Here is a 13,525-nt window from a genome sequence, read left to right on the forward strand (position 1 = left end):
TCAGGTACAAATAACTCCTCGAGGTCTTTCAAAGAGATCCTAAATAAGCAGAGATAAAAAGAAAAGCTGAACGCTGGAAATTTGAATCAAAACAATATAATGCGGAAAGACACAGCTTCTTGATCAATGCCTGGAACATAAGAACATAGGAATTAGGAGCAGGAGTAGGCCATACGGCCCCTCGAGCCTGCTCCGCCATTCAATAAGATCAGGGCTGATCTTTGACCTCAACTCCACTTTCCCGCCCGATCTCCATATCCCTTGATTCCCCTAGAATCCAAAAATCTACCGATATCAGTCGTGAATATACTCAATGATTCAGCATCCACAACCCTCTGGGGTAGAGAATTCCAAAGATTCACAACCCTCTGAGTGAAGAAATTCCTCCTCATCTCGGTCCTAAATGGCCGACCCCTTATCCTGAGACTATGCCCCCTAGTTCTAGACTCTCCAGCCAGGGGGAAACAACCTCTCAGCATCTACCCTGTCAATCCCCCTCAGAATCTTAATACAAAAGCAAAATACTGCGGATGCTGGAAATCTGAAATAAAAACAGAAAATGCTGGAAACACTCAGCAGGTCAGGCAGCGTCTGTGGAGAGAGAAACAGAGTTAACGTTTCAGGTCGATGACCCTTCGCCAGAATCTTACATGTTGCGATGAGAAGGATAGGTGAATATTCAGCAGAATTGATTTTGATGACGAGTCTCCACCCAAACATTCGCCGGAGGTCTGTCCTCTTTCAGGCACTGACTGACCTGCTGTGCATTTCCAACATTGCCCCTTTTGTTATTTCATGTGCACACATACCCAGGGGCAATAACTCACCTGTGCCGCCATATCAATGAGCTTAACGATGCTGAGTTTTGATCCTGTGAATGTCTTCAGAAAATCAACTAAACTACCTAAAAGAGAAAGAAAAATAGAAAGATAAATACCACAACCACCTACAAAACATTTCCGATTTATTAAGCCGTAGGGTGTATTATGTTTGAAACCATGTTCTATTAATTTTAATTTTACTTGGTAAGGTAGAGTCTTTGAGATCTATATTTACAGCAAGTAATTAGGAAGGCAAATGGAATGTTGGCCTTTATTGCAAGGGGGTTGGAGTATAAGAGTAAGGAAGTCTTGCTACAATTATACAGGGCCTTGGTGAGACCACACCTGGAGTACTGTGTACAGTTTTGGTCTCCTTATCCGAGGAAGGATATACTTGCCTTAGAGGCGAAGCAACGAAGGTTCACTAGAGTGATCCCTTGGATGAGAAGTTTGTCCTATGAGGAGAGATTGAGCCTATACTCGCTGGAGTTTAGAAGAATGAGATGAGGAGAAACTTCTTCACTCAGAGGGTGGTAGGTTTGTGGAATTTGCTGCCCCAGAAAGCTGTGGAAGCTACATCATTAAATAAATTTAAAACAGAAATAGATAGTTTCCTAGAAGTAAAGGGAATTAAGGGTTACGGGGAGCGGGCAGGAAATTGGACATGAGTCTAGGTTCGGAATGGTCATGGCCCTGTGGGTAGTGGAGCGGGCCCAGGGGCCGTGTAGCCTGGTTCTGCTCCTACTTCTTGTGTTCTAATTCTGTTAGATTTCAGGAGATGGTTTTATTCCTGTTCCTGGCTGGGGTGGAGATCGCCTTTACAGAAGGTAAGTACTGTAGAAAATATAGGGACAGAGCGATCTCCTGGACGAGTTTCGATCGCCTAGATGGGTCGGAGAGGAATTTCCCAGATTTTTTCTCCCAAATTGGCCATTGGGTTTTTTTATCTGGTTTTTCACCTCTCCCGGGAGATCACATGGATTCGGGTGGGATGGAGAGTGATAGTAGATTTGAGGTTAGGATCAGATCAGCCATGATCTTATTGAATGGTGGAGCAGGCTCGAGGGGCCGATTGGCCTACTCCTGCTCCTATTTCTTATGTTCTTATGTTAGGTGATCGCATTGAAACTTATAAGATTCTGAGGTGGATTGACAGGGTAGATGCTGTGAGGCTGTTTCCCCTGGCTGGAGAGTCTAGAACTAGAGGATAAAGGGTCGGCCATTTAAGACTGAGATGAGGAGGAATTTCTTCACTCAGAGGGTTCTGAATCTTTGGAATTCTCTACCCCAAAGGACTGTGGATGCTGAATCATTGAATACATTCAAGGCTGTGATCAAAAGATTTTTGGATTCTAGGGGAATCAAGGGATATGTGGATTGGGCAGGAAAGTGAAGTTGAGGTCGAAGATCAGCCATGATCTTACTGAATGGCGGAGCAGGCTTGAGGGGCCGAGTGGCCGAATCCTGTTCCTAATTCTTATGTTCTTATGTTTTTTATATTTAGTTGGGAAGACACGATGCCTAACTCCCACTGACATAAGTAAGGGGTCTCATTCTTAGCCATATTCTAGTGGAGACAGTGAGACCTCTATTGAAACATTTCAATTTACTGATGGTAGTATTCAGTTGTTTAGTGTCTGAAAAAACGAACATGGCCAGAATATTAATGAAAGGTACATGACCCTGAATAATTAAACCCCCCCCCCAAAAAAATCAGACTCATTTCCAACTCTTATTCATTAGCACAACAGAAGTTCACAGTGAGAGTTATACTCCACCATTTTTTGAGGATCCTTTTTTTTTAAACAAAGTGATTAAAGCAGTCTAGCCTGCTTTGGTCAACATTTCTGTTAAAACAGCAGGGCAACTCGGTATACATGTGTTAAACAATTATTTGGTAATTGCCAACAGTAATTTCGAGTCTTCTAATGACCATGGAAAGCACCCATCTGTAAGCAGAGGCAATTTATAAAGCAAAGCAGTTGGCCTTTGATTCGGCACACTTCTTATCCAGCCCTGCATAAAACCTTCTGTCATCCAGCCCTTTTCCTGGGATCATATTGTAAAGGCCAGATGAAATTTCATTCTTATGTGGAGCCGTTCATTTCAGTAACACAAACAGGGTAACCTCTGGCCATCTGTCTTTGCTGGCAGCATTAATGTAAAGCACGGTTTTTCATTGTTTGTTATTCATGTGGAAATAGTAGGGTTCCCTTTTCATTCACCGTGGTATCGCGAGGAATATCACAAGACAGAGGAGTTCCATCTGCATAGCCCTTTTGAGCTAACTGATGATAAACCATACTGTTTATGCAGCCTATGGCAGCACTGTCTTGTAGTCATCCGGCACGTGCTGACTGATGTCTCGTAACACTGCAAAACAGTGTTTCATAAAACAGTATATCCATCCTTGACTCGCCTTGTGGTCATCAGCGGAGATAATCGCGTTCCTTGCAGTTAGCCTTAATTCTCACCATTGAAACCATATATTTTTTTACATTTATTGCACAAACTGCTTCACTTCTTATTCAGTTCCTGGGTGGACACCCATGTTTATGCCTTCAAAATGGTTTTGGGAGCTCTATATTCTTCTACTCTTTGTCCTGTTTTGTAACTGATGCTCCTGGGACTGGAAAGGTTATTTTGTAGTTGGATATGTGACTTATCCACACACAAAAGAACATTTAGGCTGCGACTTTGCTCACCTCGGCGGGTCCGGTGCAGGTGACGTCAGTGGAGGGTCCCGACCCCGCTGCTGGCTCCATCCCGCTGTCCAAAATTAATTTCCGTTGATAGGGCTTGTTAAGCCCACCCAGCGCGTTTCCCAGCCAATTAGAGGAAGTGGGTCTAGTGATGTAATTCATGATGCGCCATTAGCTGGTTTCCTTCAAGGGACCATGGCCAAGTTTATTTTGACAGTTGTGCTGTCAGTGTTCTACAGCATTGAGCTGCTGCAAATACTGACAATGACTGCACAGAGGTGCAGGGCTGCACCCAGGCTCTCCCATGACTCACAGCACACAGGGAGGTCCTCTTCCCTTCCCATGGGCGGAAGAGACCTCCCCAGGAGATCAACACAGCCTGGTTGCACATTACAGAGGAGGGCACAAGCAGGGATGTGGTCGGGAGCACCTGGGTGCAGTGCCGCAAACCTTTCAATGATCTCAGTAGATCATGAAACGTTAGTACAAAGCCACACTCAACCTCATCCTGCTGTGCCTCTCATCATATCCCCTCACTCTGCCTTCCCTACACTACTCCTGCACATCCTTACTCACACCAACTTACCTTGCACCTCCACCCATCCCTCTCCATCCCCATCTCACTAGCCACCCCTCACACTCACCCTCATCCTAGTCCAATCATACCAACTAACAACACACAAGGGTAGCCATTTGGGTGTTTTATGCAATGTTCATGTAAAGTTTCTGTTAATGTGGTATCAAACATTGAAACCTTTATTTTCAACACTTTGCGTTCTTGGACAGATTTGTGTTCACCTTTGGAAGTGGCTTAGTGAGTTGCAGTGAATGGTAAGATATAACGGTACCCCCCGCAATGGTGATGAGTGTGAACGGAATGGCTTGGGCATTGTAGGGATGCTTTATGGTGTTGGTGTGTGGTGGTGCCAACCTGGCACATCATTTGGCAGCCAGGGTGTACAGCGTAAAGTGAAGTAAGTCTAGCTATGGTGAGGCCATCCCTGGCCTCCCAGGCAGCAATATGGTCGGGTGCTGATGCCATGTGTCCTGTGCAGCATCAGGTGATTGCGGAGAAGGTTGGTGTTGTTGTTGGTGCTGCTGGTGTGTTGGGTGCTGCTGGTGTTAGGGCTGGTTGTGGTGGGATTCTGAGGACCAAGGTGAGAGAGTGTAAAGGGTGCCCATGTTGATGGAATAGATGGCAGGTGAAGTTGAGATGACAGAAGCATTCTGTCAAGGATGAAAGAGATTGTTCCAATGAGATGACACTGGATAGAGAGTTTGCTTCAAGCACTTGCAACCTGCATAAAGCTTAATCCGTTCTCCAAATGCTGTAAGCAACAGCTTCTAAGCTTGGAAAGTGAAGAGCTGTGAGGTGGGAGCTTTTACAGCACATTTCAAGCTGTCAAGTAATCAGCTGATTCAATGGCCATTCAACTCCCGCCTCAGCTTAACAGCAGTGAGGACCCTATGGGTGAGCACGTAAAGTCAAAAGGTAAGCTAAAGTGTATTCTAAATGATGTCTAAACAAGGTCATAATGAGCTTAATTGGATCCTCTGCCGCTGCGTGTTGGGTCTGCATTGGGAAAGGCGCGTGGCAGCGGGTTCACAGCGGGGTCCCGACCCGCTGTGAAAAAATAGACTTTCCCACCCGACCCGTCACCAATCCCGCCCGCTGATGTCCTGGAAAATTCCGGCCTCTGAATGTGAAAATAGAGTTAAAACTGCTTAGGATTAAGGGAAGAGGTTTCACTGAGCCAGTTTAAATGATCAATGTAGTACAGACAGATACATACAGTAAGCGTATTGCAGAGTTCAGCACATTTCATTGGCATTAGGTGTTGGGGGATGACAATATCAAGGTCATTCTTTGAACTGGTAGACTTGGAAAGGAGAAGGGTGAGTCGATGGGTTTACAGAGCATTGGGTGAGAGCATTGTTTGAGCAGTGAGAGTCTCTCAGTACTGATGTGGGTGTAGAGAAGCTGGGAATTCCTAGGGGGGAAAATTCAGTACCGCCCCATTTGGGGCGCCATTATCGGCCGTGCACAAAGTTTAGCGCCTGGCGCTAATTATCACCTCCGACGGCAAACTTGGCTTTTATCGCCCCTGGAGGTGATTGGAGCGCTAAATCAGGCGCTTCACACCTGTCTTAAGGCGCAAAGGCCGAGGAGCGAGGCGCTACCTCAGAGCGCTGGCGAAGCAAGGAAGGGCAAATCAAAATGAACCTGCAAAGTGCTGCTCAGTACTCAAAACTCCTTCACACAGCGTTGAATCTCTCCAGAAGTCTCTCTCTCTCTCTCTCAGAATGCGTGGTGCAAAAATGTCACCGACAAAAAAAGGCAGGAAGCGGTCGCCTTTAAATAGCGCTCCCCCAGTCCCTTTCTGACAGCTATAAACCCTGAACGATTCCATTCTATTTACTTCATTCTGATGTATGATCTCACCAGGGATCATCAAAGTATAAACGGAGTCAGAGAATAGGTCTGCTTTTCCTCCTAACACCTCAGAACATAGAAACATAGAAGATAGGAGCAGGAGTAGGCCATTCGGCCCGTCGAGCCCGCTCCGCCATTTAATGAGAGCATGGCTGATCATCCAAACTCAGTACCCTGTCCCTGCTTTCTCCCCATATCCCTTGATCCCTTTAGCCTCAAGAAATATATCCAACTCCTTCTTGATTATATTTAATGAACTGGCCTCAACTGCCTTCTGTGGTAAAGAATTCCACAGGTTCACCACTCTCTGGGTGAAGAAATTCCTCCTCATCTCAGTCCTAAATGGCTTACCCCTTATCCTTAGACTGCGACCCCTGGTTCTGAACTCCCCGGCCATCGGTAACATCCTTCCTGCATCTAGTCTATCTAGTCCTGTTAGAATTTTATAAGTTTCAATGAGATCCCCTCTCATTCTTCTAAACTCTAGCGAATATAAGCCTAATCGACCCAATCCCTCCTCATATGTCATTCCTGCCATCCCAGGTATCAGTCTGGTGAATCTTCGCTGCACTCTCTCCATGGCAAGAACTAAGTGGAGTCACTGTAGATCCTAATACCAGGTAACAACAGTACTTAAATTCACAATCAGAGCACCGAGTATCCTAATCATTATGCTACAAACCTGTTCAAAATTCCTCTTTCTTTATAAAAATAGTAATAAGAACATAAGAAATAGGAGCAGGAGTAGGCCATGCGGCCCCTCGAGCCTGCTCCAGCATCTTATAAGATCATGGCTGATCTTCGACCTCAACTCCACCTTCCCGCACTATCCCCATATCCCTTGGTTCCCTTTGAACTCTGTCTGAGGACTGAGCCTCCACAGCCCTCTGGGGTAGAGAATTCCAAAGATTCACAACCCTCTGAGTAAAGAACTTTCTCCTCATCTCAGTCCTAAATGGCCGACCCCTTATTCTGAGACTGTGACCCCTGGTTCTAGACTCCCCAGCCAGGGGAAACAACCTCACTGCATGTACCCTGTCAAGCCCCTTAAGAATTTTATATGTTTCAATGAGATCACCTCCCATTCTTCTAAACTCTAAGGAATATAGGCCTAGTCTATGCAATCTCTCCTCATAGGACAATCCCCCCATCCCAGGAATCAGTGAACCTTCGTTGCACTCCCTCTAAGGCAAGTATATCCTTCCTTAGGTAAGGAGACCAAAACTGTGCACAGTCTCTCTTAACTTCCATAGGTCTCAAGCATCCCAAGAAAAAAAATGCTCTTTCTCCCCATTCTAGAATTGGTGCTCAATGTTCTGTGATGTCTCCTGATCTTGCTAAGTTTATCAGCAGTGTTGTGCACACTTACATGCACAAACTGTGCTGACTACAGCCCTTTAGTCTTAGAATCATAGAATCATAGAATGGTTACAGCACAGAAGGAGGCCATTCGGCCTGTTGAGACCGTGCCGGCTCTCTGCGAGAGCACTTCAGCTAGTCCCACTCCCCCGCCCTTTCCTCATAGCCTTGCCAGAGTTTTTCCTTCAGTTACTTATCCCATTCCCTTTTGAAAGCCACCTTTGAATCTGCCTCCACCACCCTCTCAGGCAGTGCATTCCAGATCCTAACCACTCACTGCGTAAAAATGTTTTTCCTCATGTCGCCTTTCGTTCTTTTGCCAATCACCTTGAATCTGTGTCCTCTGGTTCTCGGCCCTTCTGTCAATGGGAACATTTCTCTCTATCTACTCTGTCTAGAGCTCTCATGATTTTGAATACCTTTATCAAATCTCCTCTCAACCTTCTCTGGTCTAAGGTGAAAGGATTTGCAAATTTCATGTCTCCCCCGAGGATTTACTTTTGGTTTATTAAAGAAGCCCTGGTTGGACTGAGTTTGGAATCCAGGGCTCAACAAGATGGCTGCGGTCAGCCTCATGGCCAAAGCCTGTAAGTTTCAGTTTGGACTGACAAGCTTGTATTCTGATGACTGTGAGAAGGAACTTTCCAGAACTTGAATGCAGACAGACCTTCTGCATTTATGCATGAGAAACAAACCCAGTGGCATTCGGGCCTCTGATTAAAAGCCATCAAGGTTGTTTGCACAAACAATCAAGAGCAGACAAGGCCTATTCAAAATGTAGTGGGACAAGCTCAGCTGCATTCAGGCCTTCGTTTAGAGGACGTCAACATTGTTTACCCAAGTGCTTCAAAACGATCAACGGGGCATTCAGACTGGAATGGCCCCATCATGAAACCAGTTGGACAAAGGGGAACACTGATGAGGTGTTTAAAACCGATTACCAGCCATCCAGGTTGATGGGCCCAGATCGGTACCTTTTGTATGAGTTTCAATACGTCCAGATTAGACAAAAGAAATGAGCTGATCTGGCAGGAGATAAGGGCTACCGGGAAGGGTATAACTAGTCCCTCGGGAGGCCATTTCTCTCTCTCTCCTGCCTCGCCTCTGGTGCCCTGCCTTACCATCAACCCAGCAAAAAGGACCATCGACGAAGAGCCCGTCCAGGGAAGTAGGATACACGCAGTTACGTTTAAATTACTGGGGTATCTCTGCTTTGGGGCGGTGAAAACCTAAGACATCGGCAGGCAACAGGGCACGGAGCAGGCGTTTCAACATCCTAGACTGGTGAGCATCAATTTTCTGGCCCATCACAAGATAACCTAGATAGGTGTAAAGGGTGGGAGTTAAGGGGAATTGCTAAAGTGTCATTCTAGTCATTTTCCCTCGATGTGTCCATTTCTCCTCCCCTGTTAAGTGTAATTGTGCTGCATCCATAGTGATTTTCTCTGTATAGTAATTGTTCTCTATTTTAATAAACATTGGTTTTCTTTGCACTGAACCACTGGTCTCGTTTGTCTATATCGCTACTTATAAATAAGTCCGGTGGTCAGAACAAAAGGGGAAGTGATTCGAACCGCACGGGGCTGGGGCAGCTCAGGCACACGACTGACTGACCAGACATAATCCCCAAACCAAAACCCCCTACAAAGGAGAACAACCCCAGCTTCTTCAGTCTATCCACATAACTGAAGTCCCTCATCCCTGAAACCATTCTAGTAAATCTTTTCTGCACCCTCTCTAAGGCCTTCACTTCCTTCCTAAAGTGTGGTGTCCAGAATTGGACACAATACTCCAGTTGAGGCCAAACCAGTGTTTTATAAAGGTTCATCATAACTTCCTTGCTTTTGTACTCTATGGACTGGATTTTGCCAGCCCTGGGGAGGTGGATTTGGAGGCGGTTTTGGAGGTGGGACTGCCGGGAAAATGGCAGAATTTGGGGGCGGGTGCCCAACCCGCCCCCAACCCACCTCCATGCCATCTTGCCAGGAGGCGGGTAGCCGACCCGCGCCATGTCCCGCCTCCTCGAGGCAGGAAGGGGATTAATGCCAATTAACTGCTTGTTAACAGGTAGTTAACAGGCAGTTTTTTGGCTAATCCCTATTTTGAGCCCTGAAGTGTGGGATTCCCGACGGTTCCAAACCTCGCCAGGGTCAGCGAGGCGGGCCGTCGGTCTGCGGGGGTCGGAGGGGCCGAGATGTCCGGTGTGCAGGTGACTGATAAGCCAAGTGTGCAGAGGTAAGTGTGTGAGGTGTGTGTAAAGTGTTTTAATAAGTTTTACTTACCTTTACTTCTTCCTGCAGGCTTCCTCCCTTCAGGTCTCGGGAGTCTCTCAGCTCACTGACACAGAAAGCAGAATGGCCGCTGAACTGTCAAAAGCTGCAGCCTTCTGCTTTCTGGTCAGGAAGGCTCTCTAAGAGAGTCTTGAGTAAAGACACAACTTAGAAGACAGATTGTCAGTGTTTGAAGCTTCACAGAGCCGTCAAACGATAACATTTCATCTCTCAAAAGCTCTTGACAGATGAAACATCACTCGCTGACGTCACCTGTAACTGGCTTTCTCTTAATTGACCTGCTGAACCCGCTGGGCGGGCTTAACAAAGTCAATCAAGGGAAAATAGCGTGGATTGGCCACAAGTCGATGGAGGCGGGACTAAAACCCAACAAGTGGGAGTCCCGCCTCCAAAAGCTCCCCATTGTCAAAATCCAGCCCTGTGCCTCTATTTATGAAGCCCAGTATCCCGTATGCTTTTTTAACTGCTTTCTCAACCTGCCCTGCCACCTTCAACGATTTGTGCACACATACCCCCAGGTCTCTCTGTTTCTGCACCCCCTTTAGGAGTTTACCCTTTAGTTTATATTGCCTCTCCACGTTCTTTCTACTTTTCTGTGTTAAATTTCATCTGCCACGTGTCCGCTCATTTCACCAGCCTGCCTATGTCTTCTTGAAGTCTATGGCCCAGTAATTCCGGTCCCAACACGTGAGTACGGACGGGGTACTCACGCGTGGGCCCGTTGGAAGTGCCGGATTTCAGCATGCACAGCGCATGCGCGGGAAACCGGCATTTCCTCCAAGGGGTTCAGAGGTCCAATGTGTGCGCGCAGGACTCTGCGCGCACGCGTTGAACTTCCTTCTTTTTTACAGGTTTGCCCGTGTGTAAGGGCCTCAACTTTTTAGAAATGTAAAAAGGAGACGTAAGGACTTGATTCTTTAAGGTAAGTGGTCTATTATTTAAAATTATAACATTTTTTCCACAGCTTTATTGTTTTTAAGGACTTTACAGTAAGGTAAGTTTATTTTTAGATCAGATTTAAAAAAAAAATTTTTTTTTTTAAATTTGAATAATTGTTTAACATAGTTTTTAAAAGTTATTTATAGTTCATTTAATTAGTGGGATGTTTTTTAAAATTTTATTTAAAGTTTAAGTAGTGTTTTGGGCGCCCGTAGTTTTCATGAGTTTGACAGTTCTTACTATCAAACTCATGAATGAAGTTTTCCCTCCCCTGATTGGCTGCCCAGTGCTCACCTGATCCCAGCCGGCACATCGAACTAACTACGCCGCTGGGTCAGGCAAGCACAGCGCGCCGACAGCTGAACCGGGCCAGTGACAGGAATTCCAAGCAGGCCCAGGCTTCAGCTGTCGGCGCGCCGGGTGAGTGCACAGCGGGGGCTTGCACGTGCGGCAAGCCCCCGAACCTAATTTTTGGGCCTATCACTCTCCTCCTCACTGTTCACTATACTTCCAAGTTTAGTGTCATCTGAAAATGCTGAAATTGTGCCCTGCACTCCCAAGTCCAAGTCATTAATATATATCAAGAAAAGCAATGGTCTGAGTACTGACCCCTGGGGAACACCACTGTATACCTTCCTCCAGTCCGACAAACAACCATTCATCACTACTTCTGTTTCCTGTTACTTGGCAAATTTCCTATCCACGCTGCCACTGTCTATTTTATTCCAGGAGCTTCAACTTTGCTGGCAAGCCTATTATGTGACACTTTATCAAACGCCTTTTGGAAATCCATGTACACCACATCAACCACATTGCCCTCAACAACCCTCACTGTTACCTCATCAAAAAATTCGGTCAAGTTAGTTAAACACGATTTGCCTTTAACAAATCCGTGCTGGCTTTCCTTAATTAATCCACACTTGTCCAAGTGACTGTTAACTTTGTCCCTGATTTTTGTTTCCAAAAGCTTCCCCACTACCGAGGTTAAACTGACTGGTCTGTAGTTGCTGGGTTTATCCTTACATCATTTTTTGAACAAGGGTGTAACATATGCAATTCTCAAGGCCTCTGTATCGAAGGAGCATTGGAAGATTCTGGCTCGTATCGCTGTGATTTCCTCCTTAACCTCCCTTAGCATCCTACGAGGCATCCCATCTGGTCCTGTTGACTTATCTACTTTAAGCTCAGACAGCCTTTATAGTACAATAGCAAAATACTGCGGATGCTGAAATAACAGCAGAAAATGCTGGAAACACTCAGCAGGCCAGGTAGCATCAGTGGAGAGAGAAACAGAGTTAACGTTTCAGGTCTGTGACCCTTTGTCAGAACTGGTAAAAGTTGGAGATGTAACTGGTTTTAAGCCGGTGCAGAGGCAGAGAAAGTGGGGTGGGGGAGAGGCCTGTGGATAACCTGTCCGTTGAAATGAATATGGAGAAATTCGAAGGACGGGTAATCACACAAGTGAAAAAGCCCAACCAGAGTATATTCCACTGACTTCCTGGTTTCGTGGTTAGAGCACGTTAAAATTCTCAAATATACAGACCATAAATACCAACAAAGCTTAATTACAGTGTGTAGATTGAACGAGAGCATCTTATTTGTTTAGGTTATCAATGCCAACTGCGGGCTTTGACCCATTGGGAGCGTGAAGGGGATTAATATAATTAATGCATGCCCGATACGAGACTCCCAAAACAAGCGCTCTACTCGGAACTCCAGCACGGCAAGAGAGCCCCAGGTGGGCAGAGGAAACGCTTCAAGGACACCTTCAAAGCCTCCTTGAAAAAGTGTAACATCCCCATCGACACCTGGGAATCCCTGGCCCAAGACCGCACAAAGTGGAGGAGAAGCATCCGAGAAGGCGCCGAACACCTTGAGTCTCTTCGCCGGGAGCAAGCGGAAGCCAAGCACAGGCAGCACACGTCAACCCAAGCACCCCACCCACCCGCCCCTTCAACCACCGTCTGCCCCACCTGTGACCGAGACTGTAGGTCCCACATTGGACTCATCAGTCACCTGTGAACTCATTTTTAATGTGGAAGCAAGTCATCCTCGGTTCCGAGGGACTGCCTAAGAAAGAGAGAAGAGAATATAATTATAATTCACAGCCCTGTGAAATCTACCATCTTATTTCCAGTAAAAGTTGCTGGGCAGTTTATTCGACTCACTGCAAAAAAACAACTTTTGCTCATTTCAAAGGGTATATGATTCAATGTTACCATTTCATTTATATTTAATTATATCAATTTATCACTTTTACGTACATTAGTACAGAAAATTCAAACACAAAGGAGCCGGAATGGAAGCCTCATCTGCCATCGAATTCGGGTGCTAACTGCCCTGACATAGATGCACAGTTCCCAATCTTTTTTTTCTGTTGCATGTTATTTTATAATTTATATACAGGAGCTGGCCTTCATCCAATTACTTCAAAGAGGAGCTGGCCCATACCTCTAACCACCAATTATCGGAAATGATTTGAGATGGGAAATGGAATGTTGTAGGCAGGAAATATCAGAATGGACCACCATTGTCACAGCACAAAAAGATATAATGAAATCTGATTAAGTTAGGGAAACATACAGACTGTAAGTACCCAGGCCAAAGCACATCACTTAGAACGCTTGCTCTTAAAAAGGCTTTTGTCTACAACCAAAACAAAAAAACAGGATAAGTTTTCAAATCTGTTTTATGTAGTCGTTCAAAATATAAAACACCCATAAGGACTGAAGATTTGTGCGATCCTCTTTCAATGTGAAATGGTAGAATGCATGCTGTTATTCACAATCAGTTATCTGCTAATCAAATTGTGAAAATGCAAGGCTTTGAAATGCTCAGTGACGTAAGAAAACTACTAGGCACCTGGTCTAAGCGTTAAACAAAGCTTTAATCAACTGTTTTACAACATGGAGGTCTAGTTGTGTCCTTCACTAGTTCCTGTAAAAGAATGTTCTGAGCAAGCTGGGCCCATGCCCGAGT

At 45.6% G+C, this 13,525-nt stretch overlaps 1 protein-coding gene across 1 annotated transcript in view; it reads right to left on the reverse strand.

Annotated features, from left to right (window-relative positions):
* The window catches only part of LOC147103395 (proto-oncogene tyrosine-protein kinase LCK-like), a 183,434-nt gene that overhangs the window by 59,589 nt on the left and 110,320 nt on the right, over positions 1-13,525 (reverse strand). The window contains exon 11 of the mRNA XM_085962951.1: positions 828-904. Coding sequence (XP_085819077.1) covers positions 828-904 — 77 coding nt within the window. The remainder of the gene's footprint in view (positions 1-827; positions 905-13,525) is intronic.

Source organism: Somniosus microcephalus, chromosome 20, assembly GCF_052327205.1.
Source record: "Somniosus microcephalus isolate GS21.2 chromosome 20, FLI_Smic_1.0, whole genome shotgun sequence".
Lineage (NCBI taxonomy): Eukaryota > Metazoa > Chordata > Chondrichthyes > Squaliformes > Somniosidae > Somniosus > Somniosus microcephalus.